Source organism: Polyodon spathula, chromosome 7, assembly GCF_017654505.1.
Source record: "Polyodon spathula isolate WHYD16114869_AA chromosome 7, ASM1765450v1, whole genome shotgun sequence".
NCBI classification, from domain to species: Eukaryota; Metazoa; Chordata; class Actinopteri; order Acipenseriformes; family Polyodontidae; genus Polyodon; species Polyodon spathula.
This window is the reverse complement of record NC_054540.1, coordinates 23311511-23331449: the sequence shown is the minus strand read 5'-3', so window position 1 is coordinate 23331449 and position 19939 is coordinate 23311511. Positions and strand designations below refer to the sequence as shown.

At 37.0% G+C, this 19939-nt stretch overlaps 1 protein-coding gene across 2 annotated transcripts; it reads right to left on the bottom strand.

Moving 5' to 3' along the window:
- Nucleotides 1-955: 955 nt before the first annotated feature.
- On the bottom strand, nt 956-19013 carry LOC121318375 (tetraspanin-33). Of its 2 annotated transcripts, none has more exons than XM_041254957.1 (8): nt 18662-19013; nt 10360-10417; nt 8068-8195; nt 6720-6758; nt 4212-4307; nt 3006-3134; nt 1890-2051; nt 956-1618 (listed from the first exon to the last, which is right to left on the bottom strand). In XM_041254957.1, the coding sequence occupies exons 1-8, from the start codon at nt 18758-18760 to the stop codon at nt 1517-1519; spliced, it is 813 nt and encodes a 270-aa protein (XP_041110891.1). In that variant the 5' UTR covers nt 18761-19013; the 3' UTR covers nt 956-1516. The 2 variants fall into 2 exon arrangements, with proteins under 2 accessions (XP_041110891.1, XP_041110890.1); XM_041254956.1 differs by having other exon boundaries at nt 6720-6794; nt 18662-19012.
- Nucleotides 19014-19939: the final 926 nt, after the last annotated feature.

Here is a 19939-nt window from a genome sequence, read left to right as displayed (position 1 = left end):
AATACAAACATACAATATACAAAAGGTACAGATAAAATATCATTTCAATAAAACAAATCAAAAGTTAAAACAAATCAGCAAAAGCTATATCTTAAAAAGGTGTGTCTAAGCGAGATTAAAAAATACCCACAGACTCAGAATCTTAACTAGATCTGGGCAGCACGTTCCATAGTCGTAGGGCGGCACTACAAAAAGCCTGGTCTCCCATAGTATGGAGCCTAGTCCTAAGCTGAATAAGACACCCGGCATCCATGGATCTTAAATTGCACGCTGGAATGTACTTTTGCAATAGACCTCTCACATAAACGGGGGCAGGACCATTTAAGGCCTTATAGGTAAGGAGCAGAATTTTGTAGTCAACCCGATACCACAGGGAGCCAGTGTAGTTTACACAGTACAGGTGTTATGTGCTCACAAGAAGAGGTATGAGTTAAAACCTGGGCCGCAGAATTCTGTACATACTGAAGCCTATTTAGTACTTTAACAAAAAAAGCACTGTAATAGTCCAATCCTGAGGAGATGAATGCATTAATTAATTTCTCAGCAGAAGATGAGGACAAAAACCGGGCAATGTTACAAAGTTGAAAGAATGACACTTTAGTTATATTTCTAACACGAGCTTCAAACGAAAGGTGGAATAAAAAATAATACCCAAGTTTCGCACTTGAGGTGAATCTCTAATGTCAGTGCTTTTCACAGCCAAACAAAAATCAATGCACTTGCGCAGCAGTTGTTGGGAGCCAATTAGCATAACCTCAGTCTTGACACAATTTAACTTTAAGAAATTAATATGGCGAAGTGGAAACATGTATATACTAAATAATAATGGTCCCAGAACAGAGCCCTGGGGGACACCTTGTGTAACTGGGGCAGTATCAGATTTACAGCTTTAATTAATTGCTTCCTATTAGACAGATATGATCTGAACCAACAAAGAGATGTGCCAGTGATACCCCTTTCTTTCTTTCCCATTACAATGTTATGCAATTGTCATTTTCAATTTGTATCCACATTAAATAAATGTTTCCAGCTCAGTAAGGAAAGTAAAAAAGAAAAGAAAAACAACTTATCCATAATGAGCTGCATTAATTATTATATTTTAAATGGGTCTTTTAAATAAACGTCAGTATAACAGATGGTTCCTCTTTTAAAATATCAGGTTTTTCAATGCTTTTATTAATAGACTAAGTATTAAAATATTCAATATCATACAGTGCTATGTAACCCTTTGGGAGTGCTGATATTTAATGGACCTAGGATTCACAAACAACCACTATTCTAATATCAAAGAGGGTCAGCACACTTTGATATTCAGATCTCTGCTCACCAGCATGCCTCCCATTAACATACTACATAGCCTTTATGACTCCAAGCCCTTGACACTGAATTTTAGTTTCTAGGCATAGCCCAATGAACAAACCTCTGTACTGAAAAGTTCATCTTCAACAAAAAGTACAGCAGTCTCCAATAGCACCCCCCTGACAGTGCTCACATGTTCTCAGCAGCGCTCGCCATGTCAGCTCCAGGGATCCGATCGGTGCTGCAGGTTGTACCTTTGCAACTCTATCTGGTCTTTTATCTGGTTGATCAGTACTTGGGAGAGAAGGATCCCAACCAACTGTGTGGATGAAGAAAGAAAGAAAATCAAAGTTGGACTAGTTTTGGTGGTTTCGTTTTTCTTCTAATCAATGTCAAAACTGAACAGATTCAAGGGGGAAAGCTTTCTTGAAATGAATGGCATTCACCATAGGGTGACAAAAAACAAAAAGTCTATATATTTTAAATACATAATACACTACAGCATAAATAAACTTGATGTTCCCAAGGAAGGTAAGGAATTTGGTCTAAAGTTTGGTGCAATGGCTCTGGTAAGAAGCTTTCCTGTTCACCTGTGGAATGGCGAGGCCCAGCGCTATCCCTCCCAGTAGGAAGAGATTCCCATGGATCCAGTTCACCAGCTTGTCGATGCAGCCGTTGGTGTTGATGAACACTCCTGCCTTCAAGTAATCCAGGTCCTGCATTCCCTGGCCGCACATTGTATTGATCACAGCCTGCAGAAAGAAGCGCACAGTGTTTTCTTTCTTTATTGATTTTCAAAGAAGCACATCTTTTTACAACTGCTAAAACATTACAGTGTTACATGCTAGAAAAGGCATGTACTACAAGTTAATACACTGTGATGATGCTACAACTGAAGCTAGTTTATACACAGGTTGCCATCCTGAAGTCTTAATGATTTTTTAATTGTTCTGATTTGCATAGATGTTAACAGCAACTGGAATTTAAGTTATGTTCTTTACTGCCCTCCGGTGGTTGCATTATAGTTACAGCTTGATTTCTTTGCAGAGTAGGACTGAAATGAAGGACTTCAAACTGAATGAAGGTAAACAGATCCCACGCAGGTAAACTATACATATTTATGTAACTTTTCTCAGGAATTACAACTGTACAGTACAGTATTTGCACACCATTTTTGTCTTTCCTTTTATGGTTTCTTTAACCAAATCCTCATTTTCTTTTACATACTAGCTGTTTTACGCACCACTGTAGCTTCACAAAACACACGGTTCAGTTTTAAAATCAACGACAAGTGCGCCTGTGTTCCCATTATGTACAAACGTATTGTGCCATCTGCATAATGCAAAAATGATGATTGGACTGTTACAATGCCTTTCCATACTGTCAGCCCGCTGCAAAAATTAGTATGATTATGTTTTTTTTAAATAAATTGATTGTACATTGCCATGGTTTATCATCACTGTTTTATCAGGGTGGGGTGTTTACATGTTACAGTCAGTTACAGTAAAACAAAAAGGTGCAAACCCTGATTATACAGGAACCTTATAAACCGGAGAATGATTTTACTATTGTGTGTTTGTTCCCTCAGCCTTCATTACCTGGCACAACACTACACCTATCTGGGTCACTACACCTATCTGCTGCCTCTCCTTGATTTAGAATTAGATGCATTACAATTTGGTAACCTATTCAGACTCAGCCTTTACCTCATCTTTAGGGTGGAGACAGCAGGAGTACGGGACAGAGCAGCGCTCCCTGCTGGGATTGTCAGGAGTGCAGTTGAAGTACATGTTCTGAGACCAGTCCTTGTACGATATCCCACCGCAGCAGCTGAACTGGAAAAATAAGTGAGCCCTGATCAGCCACTACCCTGCACTGCAAACCATCACAATCTCAGACTGTAGTCATGTACATAATCTTATTCTCATTAATTATTAAAAAAAGGTATTCAGAAGCCTATTGGTCAGAATTGAGAACTGGAACCACTCACCTCACTCGTATGTTGCAGAGCCTGCTGTGAAACTGGGCTGTGGGGAGCATTTACTTTGACAATAAGAAACTATGGGCAGAATTCCCAGAAGAGTGCTATGACAAAAGTAGTTGTAATATTTCAAACTGGTAATTTACTCCTGGTTTGGTATGCTCTTTTGGATGCTATAGGTATTCGTATGTATAATAAAAATAATACAAAGATATAATGAAAAATAAATAAATCAGTAACAAGTATGATAATTCTTCATGAAAGGGATAATTAGTAGACTATCTCACCACTGAATTATGCAAATAGCTCATTATTATTAAGCTAACATAGCACAACAAACCACAAAAGCTTCTTTAGCCATTTCACCTGGACAGTAATTTTGCCTGCACCCCTATCACAACGTTTTTCCCTGTCATTAACCAACCAGCTGATTCCTCTTTAGACTAACATGCTTTGCAACCAGGAACATGTTTTGACTTCAGACACTGCTGGGTGAAACAGTAACAGCCTTCCTGAAAGGCAGGGCAAGCATAATGAGAACTAATGTTAGCTACAGCTACTTTTGAGTATTGAATCTTTGCCCAAGTTAAAAGAACCAAAACAAAAAATAAATAAAAATGGAAAAAACCTAAATAGAGCTAGTTACTGCAAAGGAGGAGCAATAAAAAAAATGTTATGAGCTCGTTCCATGTGGAAACAAAGTAATACAATATTTATTGTATAAACGTTTTAACAGAATAAACAAATAACTTAATACTGATTTATAACATGATTGGAAACAAAAACAGCCCGTTCGTGAAAATGATTTGGGATCTTTACATATGCTCCTGTTAAATGTGAAATAGACTGACTTGCACAAAAGAAAGCAATTATCGATCAGCTTGTCTGTAATATTCCTTTTTTTGCACTGACTAACACATGGTTTCTTTACCTCTTGCTGTCCGTAATCAATCAGGTTTTGGAGATCAAGGTCATCCCTATAATGAATAATGGCATTGTTGATAATCTCGCTCACTTTCCCCCGTGCCTGTCAGACAGAATAAAGCAGCAGTTTATACACAAGATAGCAAAGGCAAGTCATTGGCAAAAATCACATATCGGATAGAAGCATTTCAAGTTTTAATATTCAGGAGGCATAACTCATAGCTAACTCATTTTTGATAATGTTCAGAGACAATGTTCTTGTGCAAACTGTCTCACCTATGTAGTAAATCATGAATACTGATGGCCAGCTTAAAGCAGCAATATGTGCAATGTTTGATACAAAAGAACCTATCTACTATCAGTCCTATGCAGGCTGACAGATCTGTCTTACCCATGATGCCTACAACCTATCTTTCAACAGAGAGATACAGATTATTTATGTCACATATGTCTGGGATACCATTTGCATTAGAGCCTTGCTACAAGATCCTAGCCCGACGGGACACGACAATAAGTGACGGGTTCGGGTCTGGTCAGGTGCAGTTTGTATATTATGGTCACGGCTCGGGTCAGGTCGGGTTGGCCCGGGTTAGTGTTGATTATGGCATTTTTAATTTTAAGTGAGTATTTTTTTTCTTCCTCTGTGTGCAAGTGCTTCCTAAAATCTCCTGCTTCACGATTTTTGAAAAACCATTTGCCATGCACCATAGGTTCTTTGAGAAATGACCTCTCTTAATATCTTATTCATTTTGTGCAGCCTGTCAAATGCTGCGTGGCCAGGCTTTACTAAGTAACCACAGGATATAATTAATTTAAAACACAACTAACAACCAATAATCATCTTGGCTGATAAACTGACATTTTGTGAAGCCAGTCAACAAATGCTGTGTGGTGTTAACGGGATACAGTTTAGCTGCAAAAGACCAACGTTAACAAATTCAAGTCAGTCTTATACAAATGCTGTTTTGTTCCAGTTAATGATACAAAATGTATTTGTCCTGTAGTAAACTATGCATTTGTTTAAATGTAAAGAACGACTAAATTTGCAGTATTAAAACACTGCTCTTTAATTCACCGTTAGTTTTTTTTCTTGTTTTCTCGCACTCATAATGTGCTGTCATAGGCAAACGTGAAACTCTGTTTATATCATGACCCGCTTTATATAAAGCAGACTCACCTGTACTGTATATAGCCTGGAGTACATTTATATATATATATATATATATATATATATAATATATATATATATATATATATATATATATATATATATATATATATATATATATATATATAGGAGAATGTGTAGCAGTGGAACGTTCCGTTTGGAAAAATTACAACATTGTTGTACTCACTGATAATAAAAGTCAATGTGGCTTTGTACAATCCAAATCTTGCAAAATATTAATTAAATGCAAAAGCAAAAAGACGTGTCAGTTATGCAAATATTTCAAAGGTCTCAGGCTCAGGTTGGGTTTGGATTTTGTTTGGTCTGGTCGGGTTTTAAATTTAAGCCCGAGCAGACCTCGAATTTGCAAGATGAATTAAATCAGTGATATTGGGGACATCACATTTACAATAAAATGTGTGAAAAGAGCTGCACCTCCATTAATTACTATAAAATCTCTCAGCAGGGGGCAGTAGAAAGCAAAGAAAGGAGTTCATTGAAAACTCTTGTTTCCCTCAAATGCATTCAAGATTAAAGCGCTAAAAAGCAAGGCAAACTACAGCGGACAATCGTAAGCATTTCTTTCATGGGGGACATTTTGGAGGTCATTGCTTTTCTTGTTTTTAAAAAAAACTGATAAATGACTTATTAACAGAATAGTAAACAACATTTTTTTTCAGTATTACATAATATTACTTTTCAATGCCACACTTTGCACTGAGATACAAATCGAATTGTATTACTATTTATAGTCAGAATATATACAATTACTTTTAACAAGATCTGGAGTTTCCATTATTTATTACATTAAAAAGGTCTTAGCGATAAGCTGGTCTCAATATTTAACTGGTCACAAGCTTACCATATATTTTTTGCAGAGAGTAAAACTAATGTTATGTTTGTTTTGTTACATCTAGATATCCAAGGTGTAATGACCTTTTGCTTATATGTTTTAGCATTAGCAATTCAAGTCTTTGCAGTATTCTGACCTTGAAAAACAGTGGACCGTGTAGCTTTTTCACTAGCAACAGCACTCCCCAACCCCCTCTTGGATTTCACCAAATAAATATATGGATGCCACATTCTGTATAGAAAGTGTACAATAAAAGGATGCAACTAGGTCTAATCACACAAGTCTAATTTTGCGCAGCCACTGCAATTTCAGAATGCAATAGGATTGGTATAAGAGTGATGTATAGCGAGGAAGCTAATTAAAAAAAAACATCCAGATGCTGATGTTTCTAAAGAAGCAAGGGCCCTGCAAACTTAATAGAGGCATCCATTACAGACATCAACTAGGGAACAAGGCACCTTTAATCTGGTTGTGAGGGTAATGAAAACTTGTACCTTATCAGAGAAGACAAATCCCAGGACTCCAGCTGCCAGCTGCAGCAGAAAGATTATGGTCAAACAGATGGAAAACTGAAAAAGGAAAAAGCCTATCGCTTAATAAGGATTTTTATCACAGTCAACAAAAGAAGAGACTTCCAAACAGCAAATGTGATTTGTTTGAGTAAGCTGCATGGATACAATGTTGAGTTTCATTTGTATTAAAGCACATTAAAGTGATCAGTCTTCTGTTTTGCTGAAAAATAACATCCATTATTTTGGAAAAAGAATAACATTAACCCACACAATTGTTTATTTAAGCATTACTAGTTCAGCTGATCTCATAGCAACAGACCATACATTGGTCTTAACTTTAAAGGACACACCCAGGGATCAAATTGCTGATCCAGTTCGATCCTTTATTTATTCTTCAAAGAACATCATTTGCATGCATTTGCAGCCAAATTCTATTTAGCTGGTCCGCATTAGAATCTGTTTAAATCCGTCTTTATTGTATGAGGAAAGACAGGGCAATCCAGAAAATATGAAATGCAAGGGAGTTACTCAGCTCATGTGACATGCAGGATAAATTCCACTGCCACACTGTAATGTGTTTAAACCCTACTGTCAATATACAAGGCATCAGTTGTCACATATAGTCCTTTCTATAGGTGTACACACACCATGCCATCTGCAAAGCACAGACACAGTGGGTTAATTTAATCCAAGTCCTGCAGAACACTATGTGTTACAGAACGCCCTGCAGCGTGAACAAGAAACATGTCACCCATCATTTGCTCTATTCCATCTTGTCCATATCATATTTGTTTTCTTTTTTACATGTTCACTATAGTTTTGAAAGTGTTTATTCACACATCATAGGTAAATAACCATGGAAATGGCTTTTTTTCAACTTTTATTTAGGGATGTTCACCAGAAGAGAGAGATACTTTCTACTAAACACCCCAGTGTATGTAGTTCATTCTGCTACCCAGCTTGTGCTCTGATTGAAATGAGCAGCGTATCGTGGGAGCAGAAAACCTGCCTTGTTGTTGGCGAGAGTGTGATCTGGATACACTGCAATCCTTTTTTTTTTTTTCTCTTGGCGAACACTGCGATGCGGTCAACACCGGACACAACAAAGGTAACACACTGCAATGCATTTCCTGTAAACTCGCAGGGTGATCTGTAACACTTTAAGATGGAGATGTCCTTCTTTCTAAGGTCATGAAAGGCAAGCAGGGAAGGGTTTCCTTGTGCTAACTTCACCTGAGCCACAGTGATCTGTCGGAGTGTCAGATTTACCTTTCTGGTTGTAGTGATAATTGCACGGACGATCTACAGTGCATCTCAGTTTGAAACTCACCGTTTGTAAGAGGCAGATATTTTCTCGTACAGAGCCAATACACCCACAGAAAGTTATTAGAAACATTAATACTCCAATCACCATTAACATAACAGCAGGGTCTACAGCTAGACATGCCATAGCCGCTTCTGCAAAAGAAAAAAAAAACAACATATCTTTAGAATGAAAAGCAGAGATATTACTGTTCCAGTATGTCTTGCCAATAACAATTCATTCAATTCAAATCATATATAGTCTACAATTTCCCCATTTAACATTTCTTACCTGTTATTGTCTTATGATTCTTGACTGTTTGCCATGCTTTCTAAGTATTCCAGGGAAAATTGCTTCTGAAAACACTTCAAGGCTGACAGCAGGGAAGTAAGGTACGGATGCACGTTAGCGTTGCGCTGTCTACTGACGCCAATAGGTTGCCTATACAACATTAATATGCTTCCCAAACTCACTCTGGTAAAAAATGGCTTTTGATTAAGTATCCCTTTAAGTTAATGGTTATGATCCCCAAATCCTCATTCGTTTTCTTTGGCCTGTTACAGTAAATCATGCTGTCAAGTTTGTTTGTAAATTATATATGTAAGATGTTAAGGCCAAATTAATTTGTGGAACACACTGTTACGGCTTTTAGTCAACGTGAGCACTGTCCAAGGACAGGACAATAAGCGATTTCTTAAGCATTTCTATCCACCCTTACAAATCCCAAGCACAATTTCTAATACAGTATGTTCTGAGATATGTGGTTCTCTAAAAAAGGAATATGGATGTACAGTACAGATATGAATAACAGTATTTTGTGCACAAAATGTTTGAACATGGATGTCATGTACTGGTCTGTATTATGGTGTGTCAATGAAACCAAATGCAAGAAAGAGGGCATATACTACTGTAAAAATCTACTGTAGGAGAAGATAGTGCTACTGTAAAGACAGGACTTAGCAAAAAAAGCATCACCTCTACTACACATATCATTGCATTTTATGGTGTTTAATTATTGTTTATTTCTTTAAAATTTCACATAAACTCACAACTGAAAAGGTTAGACCTTAACTGTATTCACCAAGTGCATGGTGTTGTTAAATATTTAGCACTCAGTCTGTTGCATCACATTGTAAATCTCCAAATGGAATCCCATTAAAGAGTGTTCTATAAACCTGTATCGAGTCAAAGAGTGTGCATGTTGTTTTGTGCTTGATTTCACAGTAAATCAAATCAATTCCTGGTCGGTTTGTTTTTCTAGGAATGTGTAGGAGTACAAATACAATTCTTACAGACTGCCCAGACACACTAGCACTAGGATTACAAAACATAATATATTTGCTTTCAATTAGACTTCAGCTTATTAAGCACAAACACCCAGTAGAACAAAAATGTATTAGGATATTTTTCTCTTGAGGTACATGTAATCAGTGAATCTGGGCATAACTGAAAAAAGCTTTCCAAATTCCAGACTCGTCCAAACACTTCTGTATCTGTCATTAAATTAAATTACCTTCAAAATTAGGCCATATTTATAGTTTAAATCTGGTAAACTCCCAAACACCATGTAAAAAAGAACACCAAAGGCATAATGATGTCAAAATATATATCCACACCCTAAAGCTTCACATACCATTGATGAAAAGAAATGCTGCTTAAACACCCCAAGGCACATGCGGTCTAATCTGTGGGACTGTAAGGAAAAATGGTGCAGAATGTCCTGCCAAATTCTCAGTGTCTCTCCCCAAGGACTTCTGATATCTGTGCAAAGGTTGCTGACAAGAGAACAGCCACAAATAGGCACGGCCCAGCCACATCAACACGATTACCAGCTTTGCTTCAGCCAATAAAAGAAAAGTCCCACTGGTCCTTGATTAGACCATTACAATGGCACTTTTTATGCCCCTCACTCTTGCCAGCACAGGACTGAAGCAGCTACAGTAGTCATTCACTGCTGCCGCTGCCCACTGCCAAGTCTGCATTATAGGACCAATAGGGTTTATATAGTGAACTCCTTGTGACCATCGTGTAACACTAGCTCACCATAATGCCACTCTGTTAAATCTGAAATCTCAACCTCATGTTCCATTAGGTCCAGCTCTCTAACATGGATATCCTTATTAGTCTATCTGATGGCTGTAACTTTCCTCTTGATTGTACTGTGAGTACACGAAGACGGCAGATAGATTACGCAACCCTCCAACAAGTATTGGACAGTGCTTCAGGGCTTTGTATTTGTACAGCAAGTATGATCTCTCAAGTATCAAATGGAAATGGAGTCTGATCATAACTACTGTTAATAAAGACAATATTACCCACCTGCGTGCTTCATTACTCTGGCATAAACTCCAATTGAAATCATGACCATTGAAATCACCTGTAAAGAAAAGAAGGCAACTATTGTTTATACAGTAAAAACATGTGCTATCCTATTTCCAACCATTCCTCTATCAGCTGTAGTTAACCTGATGTACATTACATATATTCTGAAAAATCTGTTTCTTCTTGCCCTCAATTGCTTTGGCCCTGTATCACCTTGTGTCAGAAATAACAGTATTGTATTGATGATAACAACAACAATAAAAACTTCATACTGTAATTAATGCTGTGGGTGTAATATTCTTTATGCTTTATTGGAATTTGGAAACTGCTAAGCCTGTCAGAAGCTGTCATGCAGCTTTGACTTATGATGACAGGTGGGGGCATGCCAAGCAAGACAGAGGCTGGAGCTTACTGACTCTGTACACTTTGGAACCTACGGATACAAAGACCTTCAGCGCAGACAGAAATATCCTGTTGCATTGCAAGAAAAACTCCTGTTGTCCAGAAAAGGGTGTGTGTCTTAAGAAACAAAAAGGAGCTATACTGTAGTGTTGCCTTGTTTGCCAAGTCCTGAATTTCTTTTTTAATTCACTATTCTGATACTATTTCTACTGTAAAGTGATGAGAATGTCATGGTATTTGTGGAGGGCAAAGGTTCAAAATATTGTAAGCAGAATTCAATTGTACTGACTGGTTATCTGAGACACATGTCACATACTCTAATAAAACATGAGTACATTCTTCTGGAGCATTTGTTTTGTTTGTCAGTAGCACCTTATAAAATAAGAAAATGTACCCCCCTCTCTAAATATATTAGAGCAATAATTCAAACCAATATTGATCCTCAAAGTTTGTTTTTTTTGTAATCAATATTAATACTGTATGCTTTGATGCCACTGCAACCACTTCTTCACACTTCATGTTGAGGAAATATAGCATATTGTTTTTTAATCACAGAAATACAATTTTAAAGTTTTTGTGTCTTTTCACCTACAGCCTGGTGATTTCCCCAGTTGCCTAATTTTGACAGCAGATTCATGCTTATTCTCTTTGAAGTCCTATTATACTGAAAATGTTAAATGGTTATGTCCAAGTTGTACCCCCAGTTGTAATGCAAAAGCGAACCATTTTCTTTGGCATCTTCTTTATTTGTCTGGTAACCTAAAGCCATTAAAACAGCACTGGAGCTGTGTTGCTCATTCCTATTTTCATTTGGTCATGGCTGGTTGGCTGGTTTGCCCTAGACAGAATACTGGTCTTTGTCTGTCTGCAAATCCATACTGTTATACCATTCAAAATAAAAACTGCACAAGTACTTAAATCTTATTTAGCCTTGCAGGGTTATCCTTAGTATTATGTAATTGAAATTGTACAGCTCTGCGCTGTTGTAGAATTACAAATGCAGTGAGTGGACGGACCCCCAAAAATAAGCTCTTAATTAAAACTAGCCAGACTGATTATAGAAGGACACCAAGGTATTTTGTACAGTAAACAACATGTCACTGTTAATTTGAGGAATTTTCTTAAAAATTTGAACACTATCTCTGTACTTGTTCAAGGTCAATTTGTTTGTTCCTGTACTTTCCATTCTCATTAACATGACAGGGTAACTTTTCCATTTCCAAACTGAAACTGAGCACATAATGGACACCAAAAAGAAATTGAAACCATCCTCAGAAAGTCCCTGGTGACAAAGTTCGTATTCTATTTAACTGTAAATAGCAACTTGGAATAGAAAATCATAGTTATTGACACTAATGTATTATTGTTGATCTTTTTTTTACTTCAATCATCACACCCTGGTCACCTTTTAAAGCACGCCTGTGGCATTAATACAGCCCTCAAAATGATTTGTAACCTTTAAGTACATGTGGTCTAAACTACATTCGTTACAACACCTCTGATTTTTCATATCCATTCCAAGTACCTTCTAAGTGCATTTCGAAAAGCTTTATCCAAATGCACAGATCGGTGAAGAGACTACATTAGGCCACAAACCACAAAACAAAATAAAATGTGTATGTCATCCCAGTCCATTCACATGGATTGAAGACAGAAAACTGTCTTCAATAGCTCATTCATTGCTAACCTGGAGCCAGTGCAATATTTAGGTAAGACTATACATTTGCAGAAAAAAAAAATCTTAAAATTAACCAATAAAAATAGAAATACAGTACTTGTGAAACCTATTACACCATTAGCAACTAGTCCATACTGACTTGGGAGAGCAACATATGTTGTTGGCTGTAATACAACCACATATAGACAGGCATTATACCTGGATAATATAAAACAGCATGTATCCATGCAAATGTATTTCTATTTAAAAACACCAATATAGGGTAAGCTGTTCAACAGGGATTTTAAAGTGCATTTCAACTGTGCAAAAACACTGCTACAATAAGGAATTATTCCTTTAAATAAACTAAAAGGCTAATATAGGGTAATAAATTATAGATGAAAAGCACCATTCATTGTTCAGTTAAAGGTATCATGTTGTATTGGCACCATGTTATAAAGCAAATGGTCCACTTGTGGTTCCTTACAAACAATACAGGTTTTATTTTCTAAGGGTTTGGAGTTCACTGTTATTCCTGAAATCAACTACACCCTAAAAAGAAGAAAAAAGACATTCAGACAACTTCCAAACTGGATTGCAGTCCATTGTAGTAACTACTGCATGGTTGATTAGTTTTATTCAGATCGCTAGTGAATCACTACACTGAAGTGTGTGTCACTCGGAACACAAATGCACAAATTGGATGTGATAGACATCTGCATTTCAACTGGTTCACACTACCATAGGATATCTAATTAAATAATGTCCTTTTTCTGAATAAAATAGATATAGATATTAGAATATTGGATTAGTTTTCTTGTCTGCTGTTTTCAGTGGTTACCCTACCTACTATACACTCTGTAGTACGAGAGAGGTCTGTAGTTTTCAGTGGATTTTTCCTAGATCTGTACACAGGTCTGCAGCGTTGAAAGAGTTAAGGTTATTGTTCAATTTCAAATTAAGGATATACAGTGCAAGCAGATATACACATGCCCATGGTAACCTGAAAGTGCTCAAAAGACAATTTTTGTAATATTAATATGAACCCTTTCAAAAACGGAAGTCAGTAATACACTTGTAAAATATGCCCCTACATAGTATGCTTGCCACAGGTGATTTCTTACTACAAAACAATCATTGCTTCCTCAGCCAGAGGAATTAATTGTACCAACCCATTCCTGAGAAAAAAGAATCTGCTTCCTCCAGGCATTGAGCACAAACTTTAGCAGACTTTGTCAACAGTAACTGTTCTGTTATGGTTTTGACAGGAAAACTCCTTATTCTCCTATAAAATAATTCAAGTGCAAACTACATTGTGTAATAATATGGATCGTTTTTTGAAAAAGCCTGATTCTAAGATGGCCAGTAAGGAATGTGAGCATGTCATGTTTCAAAAGCAAAAAGTCGGAAATACGACGAAAAATATACCGAGGTGGGGTTAACATATGTTGGATCCGTGACTGACCTGCAACCATAGTGTTCTTTGCTCATGAAAATATGAAGCCTTCAAAAATGCACCGTTGTTTAGAAACCAAGCATCCTTCCCTGAAGGGCAAACCAATTGACTTTTTCCAAAGGAAGTTAACGAACGTGAAGAAACAACAGGATGTCATTATTCAAGCAAGCTGTGTGAATACTAAAGCTTTCCATGCAGAGGTGCTGGAACAAGGGGTGCTGGGGGTGCGGCAGCATGGCTTCCATTATATACAGGGGTTACAGTTTTGTTCAATGGCTTTCAGCACCCCCACTTTAAAAATTGTTCCAGTGCCACTGTCTCCATGCGTCCTACGTGGTGGCTTTAAGGATAGCAAAAAGCGGTAAGCCCCACACCATTGCTGAATCACTATAGCACATGTGTTGCTGACATGGTAACTATTATGCTGGGACCTGGTTCCGTGAGTAAATTAAAAGTTATACCCCTTTCACATGATTCGGTTGCACACTGCATTCATGAAATGGCTGCTGACATTCATGAAAGTGAATAACAGTGATCTTTTTGCTATCCAACTCAATGAATCGACTGATGCGTCAGGGGCTGCACAGCTCTTTGCTTTTGTAAGATACATTTGCGATGGATCCGTGCAGGAGGATGTATTGTTTTGTCGTCCACTTTCAGGTCAAGCTACTGGGGAAAGCATTCATGACTCTTTTTCTAAGGCAGTTAAAGATGCTGGGCTGGACTGTGAGCAGTGTACTTGTGTATGGACTGATGGTGCCAGAGCTATGATGGGAAAGAACAGTGGTCAGGTGACTCCAATTCAGCATGTTGCGCTCAATGCTTCTTGGACTCATTCTTCAGTACATCGTGAAGCTTTAGCTGCTCAGAATATGCCTGCTGATCTTCACAAGGTGCTTGATGAGGCTGTAAAAGTGGTGAACTTCATCAAAGGTTGATCAACTAATGCACGTTTGTTTTCTGTGCTTTGCAAAGAAATGGGTTCTGAACATCAGCAATCTCTGTTTCATACTGAAGTACAATGGCTTCCCCGTGGGAAGGTTCTGACATGTTTGTTTGAGCTGAGACGAGAAGCAGTCATTTTTCTGGAGAAACAATGAATTCCTTATTGTGGACTTCTCCAAGATTCACAGTGACTTGCTATGCTTGCTTATCTCGTGGATGTGTTTGATTGGCTTAATACCTGGTGTTCAGGTATGCAGGATGGCAGTTTGAAACTCTCTCTCTTATGACAGATTTCATCAGAGAAAATTAATTCTTTGAGTTGAAGATAAAGGACATCATCCTGTCACACTTGCAAGGCCTACAAAACCAGTTGCGGCATTATTTTCCTCAAGTTACAGCAACAGGTAGCCTTTGGATAAGAAACCCATTTGAAGAAGATGCTATTAAAAATGCAGCCTTGACGCCAGCAGTACACAACAAGCTTGTGGACTTATCATGCAATAATACCTTGAAGCTCACTTTTCCAAAACAAATTACTTTGTGATTTTTGGTTATCTCTGCGCATGGAATACTCAGAACTAGTATGCGAAGCCATGAAAGTGCTTGTGCCTTTCGCATCAACGTGTCTTTGTGAGTCAGAATTTTCGAATCTGATTGCAATCAAAAGCAAATATTGTAACCATCTCAATGCTGAAGATGATTTGTGCATGTGTATTACCAGCATAGAGCCTCGTCTGGCAGTCCTTTGTTCAGAAAAAGCAGGCGCACCCAACACCACTGAAAAGGCAGGATTGTGTTTTTGCATTTCAATGTTTTTTGAAGTTGAAAATGGGTAGATTACTAAATTAGTCTTTGACTAGCAATGCATCTTAAGTGTGTGATTTAAATGTTTTGAAAGCATTAGTTTGTTTAAAAATGTAGCTGCGTATGTTTAAATTTTACTTGCATGGAAATTGGAGGTCATGTGTTCTTCACCCTCAGAAAATGGGGGGCCCAGACTGAAAAAGTTTGAGAACTTCTGTTCTGTGGCAACATTCAAATTAAACTTTTCACACACCAGTCGTCCCATATCAGATTTAAATACTGTCAAACCCGTATTAACAGACCACTCAAGGGACAGTCTAATAGCGGCCTCTTAACACAGGTGATCTCTTAAAAGAGGGCCCATAACTTATGAATTTTCTATTTGTCTCTGACATGCTTTCCTGGCCAGAAGATGTAATGTGAACAAAAGGAAGTATGTAATTTAATAACACTCATTTAGATAATGCATTAACAAAACAAATGATTTTTTGAAAGTAATGAATGCTTGCCTGTCTCAGGTCACACAAAATTTTTAAATCCTATTTCAATGCCTGTGTCTGCCTTTCAGGGTGCTGTTGTTTTATTGATTACAGATAAAAGTCAGCTAAAATGGTTACCATATTCCTCTGAATTTAGGACGTAGCATTTAAAATCATATTTTTCTTATAACAATAGCACTGTGTAAGGGTGCGTAATACAGGTTTGAGTCCATTGCTGGGTAGAGAATTGTGATCGCTGGTCGCGTTAGACAGGTGGTCGCTTAATACAGTTAAATAAAAGCACAAATATCAATGGGAGGAATTTAAAGTGGTCGCTTAGACCAGATGGTCCTTAAATAAAGGTGGTCGCATGAGCAGGTTTAACTGTATGTGTGTTTTTGTGAACATATCAAAACGGAAACGGCAGTTAAGCATGGGACTTTAATTTGCATACAGTGCAGTTTACAAACTAGTGACCTGCAACATGAACTTGGTCTGACCAGCTTAAATTAGAACAAGTCCCCAAGGATCACAAATGGTTTCAAAAGAGGGCGTGTAGGAAAACACTGCAATGCAACAATAAGCACGTCTGACTCACATGCAAAGCACAAAGCAAGTTTAGGCAACACCACATTCTGTTTAGATGTTCCACACAACCTCAGCCTTTGGTTACAGGGTTTGGGTTTTGTGGGATTCAAGTACATTTCTTTAAAGGTGTATTGCTGAACCTTGTGTATTGTCTATCAAATTGCATATAGAACTAGTAATTAACTCAAATAAGTGTGACATGTTTGATGTCTACAACTGATTATTAAAAAAAATAATAATTATAAATGTGTAATGGTACATATTTGTACATATCCAATGGACCCCTGGAACGAATTAAAATCGGATAGGACAGATTCTACTGTAGCTTGTTCTCATTAACCTGGAAACCTGCTAGCACACTACAATACAAATGTTACCTGCCTAAATGCACAAAACCTACTATAATACACATAAAAGACTCTATCTTTAAGGGAAGTAAAATAATGACTTGAATCATATAATATTGATTTGTAATACATGGATATTACCTCTACTGTAGTTACTAACTGCCCCATGCAATCTGGCCATAACCTAATTCACAGTTCTGCTCTAATTACTGTATCACTTCCCTTTAATAAAATGTAACAGAATTTCTAATTATCTTCTGTTGTAAAAATTACTAGTAGTGTCGGCTTTTGTCAAGATCCAAAGCAAGAAAACAATTCTTAAAACCCCTTTTAAATTGCAGATCACATGGACTAGTGTAACCTAATTATCATAATTTTGAATACACTTTGGGTGCTAGGCAACAGTGGGTTTAAATGAAGTTTGAATGCCTGTGAACTGCAGAAAATGTCCAAAGAGCAAACAAACTGTGAAGCTCCCTTTAAACGTATAAAATGCAATTTAAAATGTTACTCCATTATTGTTTTTGTGTTAGTATATATGGTGTATATTTTACACAAAGTTAGTAAAAATATGTTTGGTCATAGCAACACCCTGTTTTCGTTCTAAGGAACTGATGTGGCAAACTGCTGTAAACTGCACTCATATAAAAGAAACAAACATCAAAACCTACAAACAACACAAAGACAGATTCTGATCTGCCTTACACACTGCTAGTCATATCGTTTACTGTGATTGTTTTAGTAGCCTTCATAACTGTACAGTAGATGGTAGATGTTTTATAAGGTTCAGCAGTTGGGAATATAATTACACAAACGGTAGAACGGCACAGATTTAGAAAGGATAAGATGAACACGAACACAGGGGGCGTTTTCAACGCTGAGATTTAACTTAGCAACAGTGTTTTTTAAAGAATCATTTAAACAACCCTTGTGGTTTATCTTCAGTTTGGAAAATCCACCACAAAGTTCATCGGTGAATGTTAATACATTACAGCACATTTGTTAACATTTATCTAAAATACTTACTGGGCTTTGTGTGTGAAACAAAAATATGTACAACCTTCTTCAAAAAAGAAAACTGTATGTATTGACTAATTGAATTAATTACATGTCCTTGTCATCGGCTTACATGTCTTACACCGTACTGTACTCACGGCATGGTATGTTCATCACTACTGACTGTATTGACGCTGCTTGCCGTGTACTGTAAGCCTTGACATAATAAACACAAGTTAAATATTAAGCGCTTACACTAGTAGTAGCAGAATTCCCAGTCATGTAGAACTGACTACTGATTACAGGCAACAAAATGGGTGTATTGCATATGAATCAGCAGGGTTTTTTTTACACAGAAACCACCTATTCATAATTTATTGTATTTAAAATAGTTCTAGGTGGTGAAAACAGACTGGTAGTTGCAGTGGCGAGATTTTCTATTACAATCATCTTTTGTTCGTACCGTCTCAGTACGGCATACGTGTGCAGTTAGTGATTTATTTACCGGTAATATAAAACGTCAGGTCAAAGTTTTTTAAATGCACAAGCGCTGAATGGTGTTTTCATTTTGACGGTGCATTACTGTATTATTCTGAAAACATCTCAATGGAATAAAACAACTTACCCAGAAGAGCATGTTAAAGATAAAGAGCAAATATTTGACCACGGGACTGACAAAGCTAAAGTCTTCACCGTATTCACGTACCGCCGGTCTTCTTGCCATGGCTGCATGAAATAACACAAGATTTAGTAAATCAGGAATGTAAGAAATGTCTCAGTCTCCGCTGCCGGTTGTCTAATTCAACGAATATGATTTGTGGCGTTGCCTTCTTATTTCCAATATGTTAAAATATTAGCGTAGCGTTACTGCACAAAAACCACGATTCCACGAAAAAACACACGTATCATACTAACACACTCCTTCCAAATTGATTGAACTCTAATACTAATGTACGGTACTTGCTTGTGTGCCAAAGCCACTGCTGGAAGATAACCGCCTTTCCCATTCTAATTGGAGAATCGTCAAAAGAAGGCGGTACATCTTGTTAATGGAAGGCAAAAAGGCCAATCCGAACCATCGCACCAAATAGAGGGGATTGGTTGCGTTGGGAACTGTTCAACCCAAGCCAGACTTTCTGCTGTCAGAATTTAGAACAGTGCAGCGTCCACTGCTAGAAGCCCAACGTGGTTTGAGTTTTGACTGTCAGAAAACAACCATACCATTGACGGTCAGTAACATGTATGGAGTGTTTTATAGCTTATAAATGTGTGTGTGTGTGTGTGTGTGTGTGTGTGTGTATACACACACACACACACACACACACACACACACACACACACACACAAATAAAATATATATATATATATATATATATATATATATATATATATATATATATATATATATATATACTATATATATGGATATTGGATATATGGTATTATACACCATATACAAAATAATAATGTCGAAAGGTTCCTACATAAAGACTTCTATTAGCAAGTCAAAACTTTTTCACTTCCAAGGTTGCTGTCCAACCGACAGTGTAATTCCTTTTTTTTTTTTTTTTTTTTTTTTAATTTTCAGCCTGTCTGTAGTATTTCTCTAACGTTCTATATTCTGCTGTATATGACAATTTGCATTTCCAAAAGGGAGAACAAAGGAAAGTGTCCAGGCTGTGGTCCAGTTGGCTAGTAGCTGCTACCAGAACACAAAGGCTGTTATTAAATATAAAAACGCTTTATAATATGACTGTTAGTAGATGTTGCATGGCTTTTAACGTGAAAATAACTTTGATAGATATATCTATATATCTATATATATATAGATATATATATATATTCTATATATATATATATATATATATATATATATATATATATATATATATATATATATATA

Coding starts and splice junctions, on each gene's coding strand:
- LOC121318375 (XM_041254956.1), bottom strand. CDS start 18,760: ATGGCAAGAAGACCGGCGGTACGTGAATACGGTGAAGACTTTAGCTTT. Junction 8,196..10,359: donor CAGAGTAATGAAGCACGCAG/GTGGGTAATATT, acceptor TTTCTTTTGCAG/AAGCGGCTATGGCATGTCTA. Junction 3,135..4,211: donor TTGATTACGGACAGCAAGAG/GTAAAGAAACCA, acceptor TTATTTTTCCAG/TTCAGCTGCTGCGGTGGGAT.